General features: G+C 43.9%; 1 protein-coding gene across 1 annotated transcript; it reads left to right on the top strand.

Annotated features, from left to right (window-relative positions):
- The first annotated feature begins 629 nt into the window (after positions 1-629).
- Positions 630-14,633, top strand: PLEKHS1 (pleckstrin homology domain containing S1). Its single transcript, XM_077183572.1, has 14 exons — positions 630-717; positions 1,137-1,228; positions 1,320-1,426; positions 2,783-2,917; positions 4,103-4,178; positions 4,846-4,953; positions 5,613-5,708; positions 7,369-7,479; positions 8,466-8,581; positions 9,869-10,078; positions 10,303-10,404; positions 10,779-10,914; positions 11,663-11,759; positions 13,420-14,633. The coding sequence occupies exons 1-13, from the start codon at positions 687-689 to the stop codon at positions 11,729-11,731; spliced, it is 1,389 nt and encodes a 462-aa protein (XP_077039687.1). The 5' UTR covers positions 630-686; the 3' UTR covers positions 11,732-11,759; positions 13,420-14,633.
- Positions 14,634-19,759: the final 5,126 nt, after the last annotated feature.

The raw sequence follows: 19,759 nt of genomic DNA, 5'->3' as shown, positions 1-19,759 counted from the left end.
TGTGGCTTCAGGTGGCACAAGAGGGTCTGTGTAACCTCCTTGTAGGTACAACAACTCCCAGCCAAGACCTGATTTTGCAGGGAATGAGAGTTTTGAGGTAAGGCAAAACGAAACTTTTGAAAAGGCATTGTGTTAATATGACAAACTTGCAAATCATTAAAATTGCCATAGTATCATACATGTTTTTTCTACTTATATTTTAAGCTCTTTAGGCCAAGTTATGCCAGTTTTGTACAGGACTGATCATACTTGGCAAAGCAGTGTCAGAAACATAAATGGAGGCAGTATCCCTAGGTTACAGGTGTTGTGACTAGTGCAAAAGAAAGGGAAAAATGAAGTTCTCTTAGCAGCCCTCATCACTTCTAAGCAAATCATTTTTTTGGCCTATAAAAGGGGATAATATTTGTTATTTGTAATTTTGTGATTGTATTATAAAATAACAAATATAGCATATAGTGTATAATTTGATATTATATAAAATTATTTATGAATATATTTAAATAAATAGTTATTATGGCTATTTTATGTATTTTGATCAGTATGAAAACAAACTGTTGTAAGATTTTTGTTATTTTCTCAACAGCAATTGTGTGTGCAGTGGAATGCTGCTCTGCAGCAAGCAAACTGAAAGGAATTAGCTTCCACATTTTGGCTCTTTTTGTTACCTGGGTGGAAGAACAATCAGGATGGCTTCTACAAGTAAAAGAAATTCTGCAGGTACAAAATTTCTTATACTAAAATTTGTCAGTGGTAAAGCTGTGAGATGATCTATCCTTACCTGAATGCCATCTATGAATTTCTTTAGGGGTGCATTTCAGATCACTAATTATGAAGCTAAATAAGACCAGACCCCAAAAGTTAAATAAGATCAGTTAAATAAAGCAGCAGCTCATGATATCTTCTGAGCCCCTACATTTTCTCTACCTTTACTTTGCAGTTTGAGCCAGTTGTCAGCATTAACACCAGGGAAGCAGGGCCTGGCTCTATATTTTATAGCCTTGATTTGTGTTTGTTTTATGGCCATTTAAGCACAGAAACCCAGTGCTAAGCAACAATTTCCAGTTCAAACAGGTCTTTTTAAAGAGATTAATTGGCAGCAAGTTAAGTAATGGTGCTGTTCATTTCTCTTTGATTAGTGAGAATTCAAAATACATTTTGCCCTGAAGGTGGAGTCTGCAAGCACGGATTCCTCATCAAATCACCACCTCTTCAACTTTTCAGCTCACAGGTATACCAGCACAGATTAGTCATATTTCAGCAATCCCTCATATCTGCTGTCCTGAATTTTAATGAGACACAAATTGCCTTCTCTTTGGCAGAATTCCTGGAAAAGGCGTCTGTTTGTCCTGTCCAAGTCCAGCACAGGGAATTACATCCTGAAGTATCTAAAAGGCCAACACGTGAAAGGCTCCATAGCTGTTGACCAGTATGTAGCTCAAATGCATCATCTTTTTTATTTTGAGTCATGTATCAGCACTCTGCAATGGCCACTGATTGTGCAAGCACTTGCTCCTGACTCAACAGGTCAGGATTGGGTTCTTGATTCAAACCCAATGAACTCCACAAAAGAGTCCCATGGGATTTGTAGGCTTTGGGTGCAGCTATCATATATGTAGAAGTGAAAATCCTGAATTGCTTTATTGTGATGTAGCTGCCAGTGAGATACCTGGCCTGGCTCCACAATCCCAGGCTGTGTTCCTGCATCCCAGGCTGTGTTCCTGCAGTAAAACACATTTCACCTCCTGGGAGGACAGTGCCATGCTTTCACTCACAGGTCAATCAGGAGAGGCTGTGCCACTCCCAGCTGTGGCACACGCCCTTTCCCAGCTTGCAGCTTCACAAAGTCCTTTGCAGGTTTGTGCAAAGGTCTCCTGACTTTCTCATAACCCTTTGGGCTGATCATGGTTGCTCACTGCCTCTTATTCTGCCAAGAAATCGCCCTGCTTGGCTCATTTGGGTTGGTTGTTTCTCTCCTGTCAGCATATGCCTACTGCAGCAGGACTGAGTGTCCCTGCCTTTGGACTGGCACCCTTTAGCATGCCATGGGTGGTATGAAATATGTGCAAGGGAAGCAGAAAATGTAATGGGAAATGTAAACATTTCCTGTCAGATCTAGGGGTTAATACTCCAGGCTCCTGGAATTTTTAGGCAAAGAGGGACCACATTGCTGTTGTGCTTCTTCCATTAAAAGGATTTACATTGTGAAGCTTTCAAAAATACTGCAGCTTGCTCAGTGGTCTGTGGTTACATTATTACCATAATTATTGTTGTTATTACTTTTATTAATTTGGCTTATTGGAGGTTAATGGAAGTAGTGCTTCAAGTGCTTCAAGTATCCATTAAGAGTACTTCTGTTCCTCTTCTCCTCCATTAAAACACTATTAATATACAATTAGTTTCAAATAAAATCTATTGTTTTATTGTGGTTAAAAAACTTCCACAAGAAATTTTTCTTACTATTGTTTCTTTTCAAGATTCTGAATTAAACCAAAAGCCCCTTTTTCCAGAAATGAGGATCCATAGTCTGGGGACTTGGGAAAAGTTAATTTTATATATTTTGCCTGGAGATTTTCTTCTTTGAAAGACCATCTCTTTTGAATGTGTGCATTGCTTTTCTTGAGCAATTTTTTCTGTGGAAAAATGTTTAACTTTCCCCTTGCAGATCTCATCATATTATGCTGTGTTCAGAGTAAAATATGGACATGCACACATATATGTGTGTGTCTATTTGTATGTAACTGTGTAGAGTAATCTAGGATGTTTCCTATGGTTATCTTCACAGAATCATAAGTATTCAAGTTGGCATAAGTAATGCTGAAATTATGGAAACGGTGAGGAAGATGTTTAAGTGCCTTCCTGAGCAGGTGATGTCCATCAGCACTGGAAACAGATGTTACTACCTCATTGGGGACAGCAGGTGAGCATAGCAGGATGTGCAGAAGCAGTGGGACAGTGGTGTTAAACCAATGTAGCACTAAGTTGTGCCCCAAGGAAGGGCCCTGCTCCTTCACAGCCTCTCCCTTCCCTTCTGTGTCTCAGCTACTGATGGCCCAGCTCTGGGATGAGGTGATTCAGCTGCCTGGTCCAATGGAAAACAGCTTTTTTCTATGGCATTGCCTCCCCTTACTCATGGCTGGGTTAATTTTTTGCTGGTCCAGGCAGGTGAGCTCCCCTTCCCTGCAGCCATCCAGTCACAGCATCCAGCATGTGAAAGCAGAGGGAGGACAGGGATGGCAGGGGGATGGCAGTGGCAGTGCCATTTCAAACTGTGCTGCTCAGGGGACAGGAAAGAGCACAGACCTTTGCTTCCTCACCCAGCAGCTCCTGGGAGGTAGAAAAGGTTCTGCTCCTCCTGGATAAACCACAATATTGCCTGAAATCTAGGTTATTAATCAAAGGAAGCAGACTGAAGGCAAAACTTCTCCTGAAGGAAAACAGATCCCCAAAGTGCTGGCTGGGGCTTTTGCTGCAGCAGGGGGTTGCAGTCTGTGCTTTTTCTGGCTGGAATTGAGTCTTGAAGAGGGGCAGGAGCCGTTTCTGTGGAGGTGATCAGGCAAAGCTCAGTTAGGTGAGGGAGAGGATGTTTGTCACAGTGCTCCTGTACTGCTGGTTCCCAGCATCTCCTCTTCAGTTTCCCAGTCACGAGCACGTCAGGGGGAATTTTTGCTTTTTTTTGCAGAAGAGCAGCTGATGTGTGAATTTCTGATAAGAAGAAAAACACATACCTGGGTGCTGCTTGAGCGTGCCACCCAAAGCCTTCCCCTGGGGCGCGGCTCTCACAGCCCACACTCCATGGGCAGCATTCCAGAATTAATCCAGCTAAATCCACTGCAAGCATGAAAAACAGCTTCAACAGCCCTTTCCTGGCGTGTTTCTCATCCTGGTGGCCCAAATGCATTCCCAAGAATTGTTAGCTCTCTGAGTCAGACTTTGTCATCTGGCTATGAACACACAAGCACTCTTTCCTGAAAATGTGAGGGGTTTTTCCCCTTGATCTCAGGGATTTTTGGTTTGGGCCCCATAGGAAGAAATGGGCAGGCAAAAGAATTGCCCTTGTGTGTTACCTGTCAGTAAGCTTTCACTCCTCTTGTTCCAACTTCAGGCAGGAAATAGATGACTGGGTCACTCTGATATCTTCAGTCTGCAGGGAGGACAAAAGAAGTGGATGCTGCCCTCAGGTGACATGTTACTGTACTTTCTTTTAGGAAAACAAAAAAGGTATTTCTCTTTTTCATTACAAAACTGTGCAAAGGAATTTTGCTGATCTTTCCCTTGCAAGTTGCCTCTGACCTTGGTTATTCAGAAATTCATTTTAATATAAGTCCTTTACCCTGGCTTTATGCACCAAGCAGGTATTGCACAGTCTGTCTGCACTGGGATTGATTTTACATTAAGAAATCTCTTTGAAGAGTTAGCTATATGGAAATAAGGGGAAGATTGATATTATGCTGCAATGAACCACACCTGTGATGCATCAGAGTGAAAACTTGTGTGTGATACCTAGTGGGTGCATTTCAGATATATTTACATGTTGTTTTACATCAGTTTGTCAATGTTATGAATCAGCTGGAAGCCCTGGTAGTTCAAGCTCAGGCCCAAGTTTCTGCACCTTGTCAGCCAGCCAGGCCCTCCAGTTTAGACTCAGAACTAAGTACTCCCATCCCTGCAGCTTCCACACAGCTCAGAATGCAAGCAGGGCAAATTTATGTCTGCCTGAAAAATGCCATGCAGACAATGCCTCTGAGCCATTGGAAATAAAATTTGCTCTAGTGAGATGTGTCAGTACATTTTAGCCCACACCCAACGGGTGCCTGTTTTCTTCTACTGCTTTTCCCTTATTTCTAGAACCAAGATCCTCCAAATCCAGAAGTCAAAAGCCGAACTTCCTCTTTGCCACTATTCTTGAGTTCTGTAGGTGTGGCCAGCTTTCCAGACAGGCAAAGCTACCAGAAGGTAAACAAATTAACTGTCCTTCATAATGACTCTGTGCCTTGGCATGACTGTGACATTTCTTTTGCATGGGTGGTTTTTTTCCATCAAAAGTTGTTCAGAGTTTCTGCAGTGGGTGCCTGGGTGGTCTCTTCTGTTGGGGTTCCTGAGTGGGACCTGGGTGTAACACCACAAAGTAAATACTTTAAGAGGCAAGTCTGCATGTAAATGAGGGCAATGAGAGACAATCCTCACTGGCTGTCTAGCCTGACTGGCAAATTTTAGTGAACATTAAGTAAACTCCTGAAGATTTGCTTTGACATGCCTTGGCAGAGGCATGTGATGATTGTTTTGGCAGCTGCTAGCCACATTCCTCCTGATTTGTGATTGTGCTTTTATTTCTCTCTCTCTTTTTAGGCTGTAAAGCTTAGAGGAGAGTTCAGATCCAATTCCTCTCTGCCTTACTGACTTTCCCCTCAAAATTTAAATAGAAGAGAGGGAAAGCATTGCTGCTGTCCTACAGCAATTGCAGTCCAGTGTCAGGGAGGAATAGCAGCCAAGGAATTGCTGAATTTCTGTAGTCACAAAACTCTGTGCAAATAGCCTGGTGAGAGGAAGCTGAATGTGGGTCAGGCACCTCCAGTTATCTTTATGAGGAGTCAACTTTTTTCCTTTTTATACAGGAGAATGGCTCCTCAGAAGACAAGAACAGGCCTTATTCAGATCCTGGCCCCCATCAGGCTCAGTGTGACTCATCAAGAGGAGTTTGTCCAAGCCTGGTGAGCAGAACAATTCAAACAGCTCTTCCTTGTTCCGTCTGCAGAAGTGAATATTGGCTTTTATCTCACCTGGCTATCTGTGACTATAGATCATCCACCTACTTTCCTAGCACATCAAGTTGATTTCCACTATGAAAGCTTCCTAAGTATTTAGTCTGTTTTCTTGTTTACCACTGAAAATGATCTTCTAAAACTTGCTTGAAATACCTGTGTTGAGGGATTTTTGGGTCAGAGCCCCAGAGTTTCTGTGCAGCAATTTCAAATTGTGGCAGCTCTCGCAAACTTGATGAAGAAAGCTCTGCATTTGCACTGGTTGAGGATTTGTCCCTCCCTGCACACTTCTCAGTTGTGCCACAGTTGCTCCTAAATGTTTTATTTCTTCAGCCTTTGCCAGTAGCAATCGAGTCAATGTAACTAAATTACAGAACAAGAGCTTGTTAAATTGAGGCACGTCTTAGAACTGACCTTCTGTCAGCATTAATATATCTTCAAGTAATTTCACTTCCATATCTAGCAGGACTGATTTGGGAAGATAAAAAGATGAATGTTATCTTGTATTAGTGGCTAAGTGTTCTGACCTGTGTTCCCTGAACCAGTGCCTGCAGCAGTTTTCCCCTGCTGTGGATTGCTGCCTTTGCAGCAGAGTCAAGAGGACAGAAGGCACAGCCAAGGCTCTTGCACACCCCTCTGCAGCTCAAACCCATCTCTATTGACAGCTTATGCATTGAACTCTGGCCTGGAGTGCTGGGATACAGGGCAAAGAGTCTGTTCTGCTATCACTGCTAACAGGGTGGTAAATCACGTGCTGCAATCACCATCCTTGTATACAGGCTGACAGCAAGTATGAGATAATACAGCTAAATTTAGTGGAAAGAAGTGAATAGTTGAAACTACATTGCAATGCCATGGGCAGTCAGCATAGCCCAGCTGATGCACAGTACTTTATAAAGTTGCAGTAATTCAGTTGTGAGTCTGAGCTCTGAAATGCACTGAGTTAACCCTTGGTCTGATTTTAACCAGTCCTGCTCTGGGCGTATGTCAAGAATTTCTTTGTGTCTCTTCCTTCTGCATACCTTTTCTTTCTTATTCATTAATTCTTCTCATGCCTACAATGCCTCAGAGAGCAGGTATTACATGCAGCTGTTCAGGCTGGGACAGGCTGACCATGAGGGTTAGAAGATAAAGAATTTGGATTTTAAGCCTGAAGCAGAGGGAATAGCACAAAGCTCATGTTTCTGTTTTGGCATGTGTGAAAAATAAATAACCTTGCTGTATAGAGAACAAGAAACAACAATATTTGTTCATTGGATAAAAATATTTTTCTTGCCTCATAAGTTTAACATCTGCTAACATCTCTGGACCTATTCTCTGCTCAGTGACATGCAGACAACTGGCTTCCTAACTAATCCCTTGTATTTACTTCCTTTTAGCAGTGTGAGTCCCCATTTCAAGCATCTTATGTGTTTTTATTGGTGGTTCCCTCATCCAGGCCCAGATCTTGAAAACTCTTTGTTAAGTAATTGTCACTCATGCCAACAGGATGTATCTTACCATGTTTTCTGTGAATATTTGCTGATTCTGGTATTTCTTTACAAAAAGGGAAAATGCATGTTAATCTGTACAACTGAGCCTGTTAAATACAAGCCCATTCTTTCAGCAGGATAAAATTCTGGGAGGAAGTGAGGAAAACCTGCTGTTGTCAGATCCAGAGGAAAACACGAAAAAGGATGAAGAAGATTATTACCAAACTCCCAGCAGTGTTTTAGCTAAGGTAGTTTATCAGCTGTGGGTTCTGCTGCCCTGATAACAGCTCCAAGGACACAGGAGACATTTAATGAGCCAAAGAGGAACTGGTAGGAGGAACCACTTGTACCTTGCAAAAGGAATACGTAGATAAAGTACTAGGTAATAGAGCTTTCATTTATACAAGAAAAAAAATACACTAGACTGATTCAAAAGATCTTCCTGGTGCAAAGTGGCATTTTGACAAAAACATTGCTGATTTTGTTGAAATTCCCCAAACTGTTTCATTGTTAATGGCTTTTGCCTGTTGTATAATGGGGTAGGGTTGGGGTTATTTTCTGAAATTGGAAGCTTCATTTAGAGAATGTAGCAGTACATTAGTTTTATGTATTTTGAAATGTAATTCTGTTGAAAAACCAGTAAGCTGCATAAAAGCAGTACTTTTAAAACACTGCAGTATATTTTGGTATCTGCATTTCACTGTGAAACAAGGCAGCAGGAAAAATCATGCTGTTAATTTTATACAAATTTTGGCACCCAGTTTGGGAGGCTAATTTCAGGAGAAGATAAGTGGTCAGGAGAAGTGGTCAGTTTTCTGCAGAAGTCACAGACTGTACATCAGACTGAAGGACATCAACGATGGTAATGTGGTCATATAATCTAAGTGCTCTAAGTCAAGCATACCCAAGTACAAGTCTCCTTTTTCAGCCTGCTTAAATTAAAAGGCAACAATTTTTTTTTTTTTTTTTGGTGGTAGTACTTCAGAATATACAGAATATAGCTGGTCATGTCCCAGTCTGGCAGTTCCAATAATTCCAGCATTAACTTTTAAGTTTCAAGCACCTTTCTAGTTCCCAGTTTCTGGGAATTGACTGATTTGAGGAAACCCAGGCTATATCAGCCAATACGTTTAAACAGCACCAGCACAGAACAAAATAGGGAAATTAAAAGGGTTTTTTTTCTGTAGGCAGGGCAATGACATTAATGTCCTATATTGCTGTGTGTTTCTGACAGTGCACTACTGAAATATCAAAGCCTGACCCTACAGCTGAGTCTGATGTCCCTGTGCAAGAGAAGCCAGAGCAGAACAGCCCAGTAAAGGAGAACATTTATATGTCAATGAAATCAATGTAAGTAGCAACTTCATTAACGTTTTGGGAATTGAATGTGGCACAGCAATAGAGATAGAGCTGACATCTCTGGTATTTGTGTAACAAGATCTAGAGGCTGCATCTTGTTTGAATGAATCCTTGTTGAGTCTTAGTTCACAAAGTTCAGCATTCATGGGAACACTGGAGTCAAATTCAAACTGATCAACATGAAATTTTAGCTCACACTGCACACTCCTGCACTTACACAGGCTCTGACTATACAATGCAGCACCTTTGGTTGACTCACACTTTTTCTGGGTTTTCATGACAGCAGCTCACCACTTTACTGAGTCACTGCATCCAACAGCCTTTCAGACCAGTGCTCTCCAAAGCAGGCAGCATTATCTGGAGGTTAAAAGAGAAAGATAGATATGGGCCATTAGCTCCCAGCTTTTCCATGTAGAAGTTGTGTGAGTTATGACACATCCTCCCTTTCATTTTGCCATCCAAAGAGCGGCTCTGTTGCTGTGTGTTTTGAAGGTACAGTGTGACAAAGAATGACCTGAACTTTGTGTCACAGTTCTAGGGCCACAAGGCCCTAGCCTCCACAACACATCACTGAATACTGAAGAGAATTGTGCCTGCAGGGTAAAGCTCCTCCTGAGCCAGAGGAGGGGTCGGTAGCTGTTAGCTGTGGCCTGACACCTGCAGACAGTCAGATCTTAGCCACATGGAGAGAGGCAACTGGAAATGCAGACCCACTAACCAGACAATCCCAATAGATTAATTCAAGCTTCTCTGTGCCTTTGGGACCCCCCAGGGGGAATAACTATAAAAAAACCTCACAAGGTTATGCCATCTGAGTTAAAATATACCAAGAGCGGTTTTTGCTACTAACCCCAGTCTTGTTTGGGGCACAATGGGGAGTCAGCTCCAGGCAATATAAGGCTTATCAAATAAAACTAAAATGATTTCAAGTAGTTCTGAGTTATCACATCTCCCAAGGGACAGCTTTACATCCCTGAAGAACCCAGTACAGCCAAGGCCAACAATCTGTACTCAGTTTCTTTGTCAAGGCATGCTGTTAGCTGAAATGTTTCCAGGCTTAATAAATAGTTTTTGCATACTGAAAATGTTTATTTTGAGATTTATGGTCCATTTTTAGAAAGGCTGTTTATTTTACTTAGATTTTATTTTGTCCACTGGATATTCTACAAGAACTTGTTATTCTTTGCTTTATTGAGGGCTGCTTGATCCAGCTTCAAACACAGCAAGAGTGCCTGGAATTGTCGAACCCCTTAATTTTTTATCATCATTCCTCTTTAGTAAGCTGCTGGATGAGACATGCCAGCTCACGTGCAGACGTGATGGGCTCCCATCCCCTCCCAAATGCCAGAGCAACAGTGCATCTCCAAGAGACTTGGAAGCAGACAAAGGCACACAATTCCCAGAAAGCAGCACCAGCCTGCAACCAACCCTCCAGAGAAGGCAAAGCTCATTGCCCCTCTCAGTGGTTCACTTGTCTATACTGCTCAGGTAAGTGTCTTCTCCAGCTGGTAGCAGAGGAGACAGACATGTTCATGGGCTTCATCCTGCCAAGCCTGGCAGCATTCCAGAGGCACTTTAGTCATGCTTTTAGTCATAGCATTCAGTTTTAGGGAGTCTGCAAGGAGCAGGGAGCTGGACTCAATAATCCTTATGGGTCCTTCCAATTTGAGCTGCTCTGTGATTCTGTGGTCTCTGATGTTTTTCTCTCACAGTCAAGTTACGGATGAGATGCAGCTGCAGAAACTGGATATTTTTGTACCCCTGGCTGATATTAACAATTACCTAAAACTTACTGAAGCAGCAGGACGAATATGGTAAGTCTGGATGTCTTGTGGCAGTGCCTGTGAGATGGGAACAAGTGTCAGGCACAGAAGTGTCCAGTTGCAGACACCCATGTGCAGTTTTGGCAGGGCAGAACAGGGCAGGGGCAGGGCTTGCTGACACTTCAGTGATTCCTTCTGCTCTCTCTGATTCTTTTTGTACTGGAGTTTGTGTTTCAAATGCTGTTGTAAAGAAGAATGCAGCATGCTGAGGAATAATTAGTGATGGTTTCAACCAGATCAAAAATGTACAAAGTCGTTGAACGTGTGTGTCATTTCCAGAGGGCAGCCCCACGAATGGAATCCTGTCCAAAAGTGCAGTGATACAGGATATCCTGTGTGGTTCCTTTGTTCTCTGCCCTCCACAGTGTCTCACAGTGGGCTGGTCCTCTCAGGCTGGGCTGCTTGTTTAACCACGGAGACCACGTGGTGGCTGTGAATGATCTGCAGCCCCAGGGTGTGGAGGAGGCTTACCTCTTCATCAGCAGGTCCATGAGAAAGGAGGTAAGCTTGACTAACCTTGACTCAAATGTATCAAGCCAAATGAGAAAGCAATTCCCTCTTTTCCATTTCAATTCAAACCAGTTTAATCTGGTCTAAGTTTGGCATGAATAACTCCAGCACCCAGTATCTCCTCAGCATCATTCTGATGTGGTGTCTGGTATTGCTGTGTGGGGAACACAAGGCCAGCACTGCAGAGTTTGTACAAGAGTTTGAGCAACACCAAGAGATGTTACTGAGCAACCATAAACTGGAGTTACTTGGGATTTTTTTGCCTAATGCATATAAATTGCAAGTTTTGGGAAATAAACCATTGCCTCCAGTGGATGTGTGGTTGCTTGTAGTGGTTTGGGTATTGAGGGCAGAGCCCCGGACTCCTATGTCCTCTTGCTTATCAAGCACTACACATCTCCTCGTGTGAGACTGGGTTTTTTGAGGAACATGGGACATTTCTAAGATGTTCTTTAACCCAACTGTGATCCACAATGTGTTTCTGAACTCCTTTCTCAGTATTGAGGTTCATGACCCATATCCAAACACATTGATGTTTGAATTCTGCTGAGAAGGTTGAGGTCATGAGATGCTATTGCCATCTAAAGAAAGAAAAGCCAGTCTCAGCAAGGAAAAAAAATACTCATCTCTCTTTATGGAGAATTTTTATTTAGCTGGTTCAAACACAAGTCAGATAGTTGCACAAATATTGACCAGATATAACAAGCTATAAAAATGTCCTTTTTTTTTCTTTTTTAAGGTGAAACTTACTGTATGTAGGATTCCACATTCAGATACCTTCCATGCTAAAGGCTGCTCATGTTCCTGAAAAAAAAAAAAAAGACCTCAATGATTAGGTAAGTGCCAAAACTCAAGGGGAAAGGTCAGGGAGGAGAAGGTGATATATGTAGAGATAATCATCTTCCTGAGCTGCCAGACATCTTTTGTTGCTGAAGTACAAAGAACGGAGAATGTGGATTTTGATTTATGTCCTAATAATTTACTTTGTGGCATGAATGGCATGTATTTGGCTTATATTTCATGTTGCCATGTCTTTCTGTTACCTGGGAGAAAATGAGGGTCTGACCATTTACATGACCTTTGCACTGTGTATACTTTTCACTTCAGCAGGAAATACTGGGTTGTGCCTCTGCTCACCTCTTTACACTCAGTTACAATGGTTTATTAGTGAACTCCTAATCACTCAGAGGTGGCCAAACAACCAGCATTGTTGTTAGCATTTGGCCTAAAGCTGTGTGAATCCTAAACCTGGATTCCCCTGAGCTACAGAAGGGTCAAGTGAGCTAAGGGCTGCAATGTGGGAGGAAAGGCTGGTGTATAAAATGGTGTTGTGCCCCTCTTATGATGCAGCCACAAAAATACGTCCAAGGGATGACAGGAAGAAGAGCTGGTTGGAGAAAGAATGTGTCTGGAGCACCTTTGGGTTCATTGGCAGCCAAGATAAGCCCTAAGTGAAAAAGGAATGAATGGATTTGGGAGAGAAGGGCTGGCCTGCTGTGTGAAAAGTAAAGACAGCTGGGAAAACCACAGAGAGAAATGATGTATCTGAAGGCATGTGCTCTCACCCTGATGCAAACAGTTCAATGTTTCTCACAGAGAATGTTTTGATGCTACCAAGCAGTACCACAGGGATGTCACTGGTGCAGCAGGATTTCCAGAGCAAGTGCTCATTTGTCTCCCAAACAAGGATGTTTCCTGTAAATGTTTATTTGTGGAAATGCCTTCCTTGCATTGCTACCATAGAAACATGACCAATTTTCAGCTGATAGCACACCAAAAGGAAATTGATAGGGAGCTGCCTTCAGGAGAGCTCCAGTGGGTGCCAAAAGGGAGTTTTGTCCTGTCCTAGAGTGACCTCTGTTGCTTAGAGCACCGTGGTGTGACATGGCAGAACACATACGTGTGCCCTGCATGAACATGGACACTTGGTGTGGGCATTTTCACACACCCATACTGCTGTAAAATAGATACTGGCAATATACAGTGCTGTGACAACAGACAGAATCACTGGGTTTGAGTACTGATCGTTTTATCTTGCCAGACACAACCAAAATAACCACTGGGTTTAGCAGGCACAGGAATACTGATATTAAGAGGTTTATATAAGCTTTGATTAAGGTGAATTTGGCTCAAAGGAGGTATTTATCCAGCCTTCAACAGAATAAGGCCAGGTTGGCTTCTACAGTAAGGAGCTACACTCACTAAAAATCAGCATTGGTGTAACTTACTTCAGTAGTAAATTTGACAAATTTGGTGGGCTTAAAAAAAAATTGTTATAAAATTTTATTCAGCTGAAGATGAAAACAGCATCATGTAACTCAAAGCAGGCAAACACAAATATGTATATAATCTATTCAGACTCAGCTCCTGTTCAAAAGATTAATTTCCAGACTGAATGTTTCCACAGCCTGTCACTTCTGCCTTTGAGATAAGAGTGTTTGGGACGTGCTTGTTTCTCAAGGTGGAAAGGATCACATTTTGATTTTTCTGTTTCAGTGGTGTTCAAAGGCCTGTTTGTGCTGAATTCTGCATAAATACAGAGGGACCTCCCAGTTCTGGAACTACAGAAGCTGAAAATGGAAGAAAACACATTCCTTGGGAGCTCTGCTCCAAAGCTGCTACGGGAGTCTTTGCTCTGCACTGCTGCTTTGAGCACAGCAGATCCATTTCTGCCTCAGGAGCCCCTGAGGGATGGGATGGCTGGCTGTCACTGTCCAGGGCTTCTTCCAGCCCTGAAACTCTGTCAGTCTGCTAGGACAGTCCTCATGGCCTGAATCCTAAAATCACACATCACCTACTTCAAGAGCCTCTACTGAGGATGCTGTCCTCAGCCTTTCCTGGCCAAAGTTTGCCTCAGCTCTTCTGAACTTTGGAAGAGGAAAGTCCAAACTTTTCTGTGTTTTTCCAGGACTCATCTCTCTGTAAAATCAGGAAATTATTTTTTAATATTTATCCTAGACATCTTTTTCAGAAAATTAACATGATTTTTTTCTTGCCCTATTTTCAGTGGGCATAGGGAATATTTGAATCGCCACTGTCTGCACAGAAATCTTCATTATGGAAGATATTTTTTCTACCTATTCTCCCTTCTCCTTTTCTTAGACCAAACATCCTGCATTCTTCCATCATTTTTTCAAACACTTCCTGAAAATGGTAATGCAAGACAAATTCCTTGTGTTTCCAGTTATGGATGAACAGAGGAAGTGAGAAGTTGAAAGGCAAAGAATTCAATTCAAATTGGAATCAAAGAATTCAAATTCTTTTTGAATTCCATCAAAAAGAAATCCAAAGCCATGAAGCAATTTCCTAGAACTTCATAGAGAAACATTTCTCCAAAGAGGTGAATTGGTGAAGATTCTCCCATGGTGGGAGAAGAGCCACCTCCATGGAACCTGCTGCTGAAGCAGCTGTTGAGCACTGCATGCTGCACCTCTCAGCCATGGAAGAATGTTACTTTTGGACAAAACCAGGATTTGGTCAGATATAGCATGTACAGAATAATTCCAGAATATTTTAGAGAACTGGGGGATTACTTCTGTGCTTCAGTAAACAGTTACTCCATAATGTGTTACTCCATAATTGATCATTATGTCAGTTTGCACAGTGCTAAATGCAGATAATTAATGTCACATATTGGCTGATTCATAACACTTACAGAGATACAATATGGAAATTACATTGGTACAGTAAATTCTGGTAGGATGTGTGAAGTTGTCTGCCCACATATGATAAATAAATGTCCTAACACTTTACAACACATTGTATGCTGCAAAACACCTCATTTTCTCCTAACACAGCCCCTCCTTGTCCTGCAAAGATTACCTGTAACTTCCCAGTAATATGCAGCTGAGTCACTTAACAGCCCATTTTAAAAAACCTACACTTAAATAAAGATTTAGGTTGTTTCCCTGGCTGTTAATTTGTGGCAGGTTCCTATGCTGCTCTCACTCATTAGTGGCTGCTAATATTTCCCATGGATTCCCAAACTTGACTCATGCTCTTTCTACCCCAGCATCTAGGAAGATGGAAATTGCCCAGGAGAAAAGCAGGTCCTGGAAGAGAGATAAAGTTAGGTAAGGGAAGTCTCTATATTGATGTGAGGTCATTGAAGTTAAGAAAAATAAAAAGCCCATTGAACAGAAAGCACAAACCAGAGCACACAACCTCCACTTTTCTCCCAAGGGCAACACTCCTGAGAGCTGGGCTTGGAGCAATAAAGTGATCAAGAGAGCACAGGTCCTGCAGGAGAATGGGTCCAGCCAGGGAAGGTTATCTGTGCAGTGTCCACCCTGAAGTGAGCCAGAGACAAGCTCTGTGTAATGCTTAATTCTCTTTTAGAGTCCCTTCAGCCTGGGGATTGGAGGGATATCTGTATATGTAATAGGGACATCTAAATAAATACCTATAAATTTAACAGGGGTATCTAAATAACAACCAGACATACTTCAGTGTGGCAGGAATTTCTGCAAAGGGAAGCAAAGAGGAGCAGCTGCAGCAAAGGGGAGTGATGATACCCTGCCCACTGCAGAGACAGTGCATCCGTGGTGAGCTGGGGACACCAGGTGCTTCATCTGTGTTTTGCCCCAGATTTCCTGGTGACCTCAGGAGAGCCATTTCCTCACACACACTCAGTAAAATTCAAGGAGTGGTTTCAGACACATTTGCAATTGTGCTGTCTCTTACCATGAATGTGATCTCCAGCACCACATTCTACACTAGGAGTTGCTTTAGCTCCCAGAAAATTCCTGGAGAAGCCTCCATCAGACCTGTATGTTACAGGCATGGGGTGGGTTCATCCATGCCCTGTGCTATGGGGAGGTGCTGCTGTGCTGGTCCCATGCCAGGGGAGAAGCCACCCTTGATGTCCTGCAGGAGCTGGCTCACCTGAGTCCCTCCAGGCACCTGTCCTGAGGGAATGTGGGCTGATGCTCCCACTGCCCTGCTCACATCACCTGTGCTGCTCGTGGAAAGCTGCACTGCAGGGATGTGGACATCCTCCCAGCCACAGGGAATCCTCCAGCATTTCAGGCCCTTTAGGGGACACCCTGATATTTACAAAGGTGTTTCCCTGCTGGTGCTCCCTTGGTCAGAGCAGGGGCTGGAAAGTGCATGTGCTGTCTGCCTTGGGTCTCTGGAGATGACAGGGTAATCTGAGATGCTCCAAGGGCTTTTTTTGGTTTGTTTCCCTGGGGTGAGCACTCCTTCCATGCACATCCCTCACCACAGCCAGGCACTTCCCTCCTGCAGGCTGGCCAGCAAGTCACTGCAAGGAGCTTGGGGCATGCCAGACAGTTCCTAGAAATGCCACTGGAATTTGGAATGTTCCTTTTGGCCCCTTACCACCTTCTCATTGATTGCATCCCTTAAAGAAGTGGAGAAGCCAGACAAGGTTGATACAAATCTTTCATTCAGGAAAATCACTTTAAATGAAGCCATCCCTTCACTGTGAGGACCCTCAGTGACCAGGAGCTCTCTGCTTGCTGCTGACAGCTCCTTGGTGGCTCCATCTTAGAGCAGGACCAGCACTTTGGGGGGCACCAAGCTGCTCTGGTGACAGCAGGCCTGGTCTTGCCACAGCAAGTGTCTGGCCATGTTCAGTTTTTCATCCTGGGTTGATCTGTGCCTGAGAATGTGTTTTGTTTATAACCCAGCAGTGGAGGATGAAATTGAAGCGTTGGTGGGAGCATTAAGATCACAGCTACCAGTGGTGCTAATCTCCTTTTAAAATGTTGGATGTTTGTGATGTTCATCAGTAGGGACATCACTGAGCTACATCCTTTTTTATTTCCTGTCTCTGTAAGTTTTCCCAAGAAATCTGCTTCTGTTTCTGTCTGTGCCTGTAAAACACAGCATAAAGCCATGGTTTATGCCTCAAGGCCGTTGGAAGGATACTCCCTCCATCAGTGATGAGGGTTGCCCAATTTTTTTAACCAGGAGAAGCCAATGTTTTCAAGTAGTTGCTCCTCAGCAGCATCTACTGATCAGTCACATATTCTACACCAGGAAACTTTTTGCCAAAATAATCTCATTTATATGCTAAATGTCCTGAAAGTAAGTGCCCTACAGGAATTCTGGCCTTCTGTCCTCCAATTTGCCCCCCTCCTATTTTATTCAATGTCCAAAGTCATTCTTCACAGATGTCATTTTGCTTCCAAGCAATTGCCCTCGTGCTCCAGTTTCTAAGAATAAAAGTGAATTCTGGCAGCCTAACATTTCTGAGAAATCCCCAGTAGTGGAAAAGTAGCTGGGGGGGAGAACAAAGAGGAAGGAAAACTCAGTCATGAGGAACAACTATAAACAGCAAGAGGGACTGTGGATAGGGAAAAAAATATGTCAAAGATGGTAAAACAGGAGTCCTCTGCTGTAAGTACATTTTTGTTATATTTGGTAGGGTTTTTTTAAAAAAAAAAAGTCTGCTTCAGGTTATTTCCCAGCATCAGACAAGTGGCTGTAAGCAGCACCTTCCCTCAAGGTCAGCTAAAACACTGAAAAAACCCAGGGTAAATATGTGTGCAGTCTCTCTGGCACTGGGATGAAACATCCCTGCCCAGGGCTCTGCTCACCTGGGGCCTCTCCATCCCTTTGTGTTTTTAGGCTCTGCCAGTGCAGATGGTCCCAAGGCTGGGGTGATGACAGTGCAGGGGTGTTCTGGCACTGCAGCCAGGAGACAGGAGGGGTCTGTGCCTGCAGGACGGGGTGGCCCCTGCTGCCATCCCTGGAGGGGACCCACACCAGTGACACACAGGTGTCAGTGGGCTGTGGCACCTTGTGGTGATGTGAGCTGTCCCTTTGGCTGTGTTTGGTGTGGAAAATGGGTGAATGAGCCCATTGGAGCCCCTTTCAGAGCCCTCACAGAGCTGCTGCCACAGCTTGAACTGAACCTTTCTGGAGAAGTTCATGGCAGGTTCCTGCCCTGCTCCTCCAGGAGGGCCAAAGCCACAACACTGCCAGGGAATGGTGTCCAGCAAGGAGGTTTAGAAACGTTCAGAATGACAACATTCCCCTCCCTGAGTCACTCCACTGGAGTGGTGGGGGCTCTGCTGGTGTGGCCAGGGGGGATGCAGACCCCCAGCTCCCCCTGACAGCAGCTCCAGAGCCATTCCCTGCTTGCCTCCCACCCTGCTGTCCTCAGCTTGACTTTTTCCATGTTCTGAGGCATCCCTGCTGCCCCTCACCTCACTGATCTGTTTGGGTAGTTAATACTTCCCTAATGAGCTGTCACTACCTGCACCACTGTGCTGCTGCATGCACCCCTCTCCCCAGGGCCACTCCTTGGTCAAATACAGAATATTTTGGGCTTATATGGCAGAAAATCAGGAACCTTCACACACTACTGGGAATGTTTGTCATGCCCTGGAAGCCCATAAAAGCCCTGCCATGGCCCACTGCCCCCCAGGCTGTCAGTGCATGCCCCAGCCCTTCTGTGGGTGCCAATTGCCCCTGCCTGGCTGCTGGCCCCACAGGTGAGCTCCAAGGAATGAGCTGGGCTGTGATCATGAAGGTGTTAGTGCAAAACCAGGCTCCTGCTGTGCTGCAGAGCTCAGTTCCTCAGATGGTCGCTGGGTAGCAGCACAAAGAACAGAATTTCAGCTTTACCTCCCTCGTTCAGGCAATAGATGCGACCGAGAGCAGGGCAGAGAGCCAAGTAAATAACAAGGTCTCAGTAACAAGAGAAATCCAGCCTGCCTTTCTCTGATTGAAGAAGCCCTGCTGAGATAAATGCTCCAATCCATCTCTTCTCTGAAACAGGAGCTGAAAAGTGGGTCAGATCCTGCTGCTGGCAGTGCTGTATTTGGGGAGGTCTCTGCCAGGAGCTGACAAACGACTGGAGCGATCAGAAAAAAATCAACTTTGCTTCTCACAACAGAGTGCACTGAAATCATGGCTTCTGCAGGGAGGAAGATTGTGGTGGACAAGGAGGAGGGGTGAGAGGCAGCAGGAGGCAGCACATGTAGAACCCCACAGCCAGCCCTGGTCTTGCTGAACTCCAAAGTCACTGCTGCTGGCATTTGTGTCCTCGTGTCACCTTTTCCTCCAGGGCATTGCTTGTCTCTTCTTCCCTGAGGTGGGGAACTTTCTTCCTCTCCATCCCTAACAAGCAAGGCAATGTACAGAAGGAAAAGGTGAACAAAGTTAATCTGAAATGCCCCAATGGGAAAGCTTAGAGGTTTTTAAGACTGCTTGGTTTATATAAGAACTTATTGGAAACTGGCACAAACAAGTGCCTATCTACTCTGAGATACCGGAGCAGATGTGACAGAGTGGAAAAGCCTTTTCCCTGCCAGAGTATTTGCTGGAGATTTGATAACAAGGTGCCATTGTACAACAGTGGGTAAAGGTCCAGAGTAGAAAGGAGAGAGAGAAGAGGCCTCCAGGCAGTGCAGGGCTCTGCCTGTGTGGGCTGCAGCTCCTGCACTGACCCTCCTGCCTGCAGACAGCAGGGAGAGCTGGTTGGATTCAGTGGGCAGGCAGCAGGCAGCTCTCCTGTGCTGTTTTCCTTCTCTGCAAGCCCTGACAGACTGTCTTATCCCTTCATTTCTGTTAGAGGCTGAAATCTCCTAGCTTTTCTCTTCACTGCTGGGGAGAACATTAAATTCAGCAATCCAAATGCACATTTATAATCTGTACCACAATGTGAAACTTAAGTACAAGATCTTCAATTTTTAATATTGGTACTGACAAGTTTCAGTATTTCCTGTGAATTTCATTCATGCTGGTCGTAATTCCTACTGTATACTAATACTGTGTGGTTCACAAACATGAATACTGAATGTTTTTGCAAACACGTGTGGTTTGGAATGGTGGCTATTGAATAAAATTTCAAATTGCATCATTT

Source organism: Agelaius phoeniceus, chromosome 9, assembly GCF_051311805.1.
Source record: "Agelaius phoeniceus isolate bAgePho1 chromosome 9, bAgePho1.hap1, whole genome shotgun sequence".
NCBI lineage: Eukaryota > Metazoa > Chordata > Aves > Passeriformes > Icteridae > Agelaius > Agelaius phoeniceus.
Note: the sequence above shows the minus strand (reverse complement) of the source record. Positions and strands in the feature narration are given on the sequence as shown.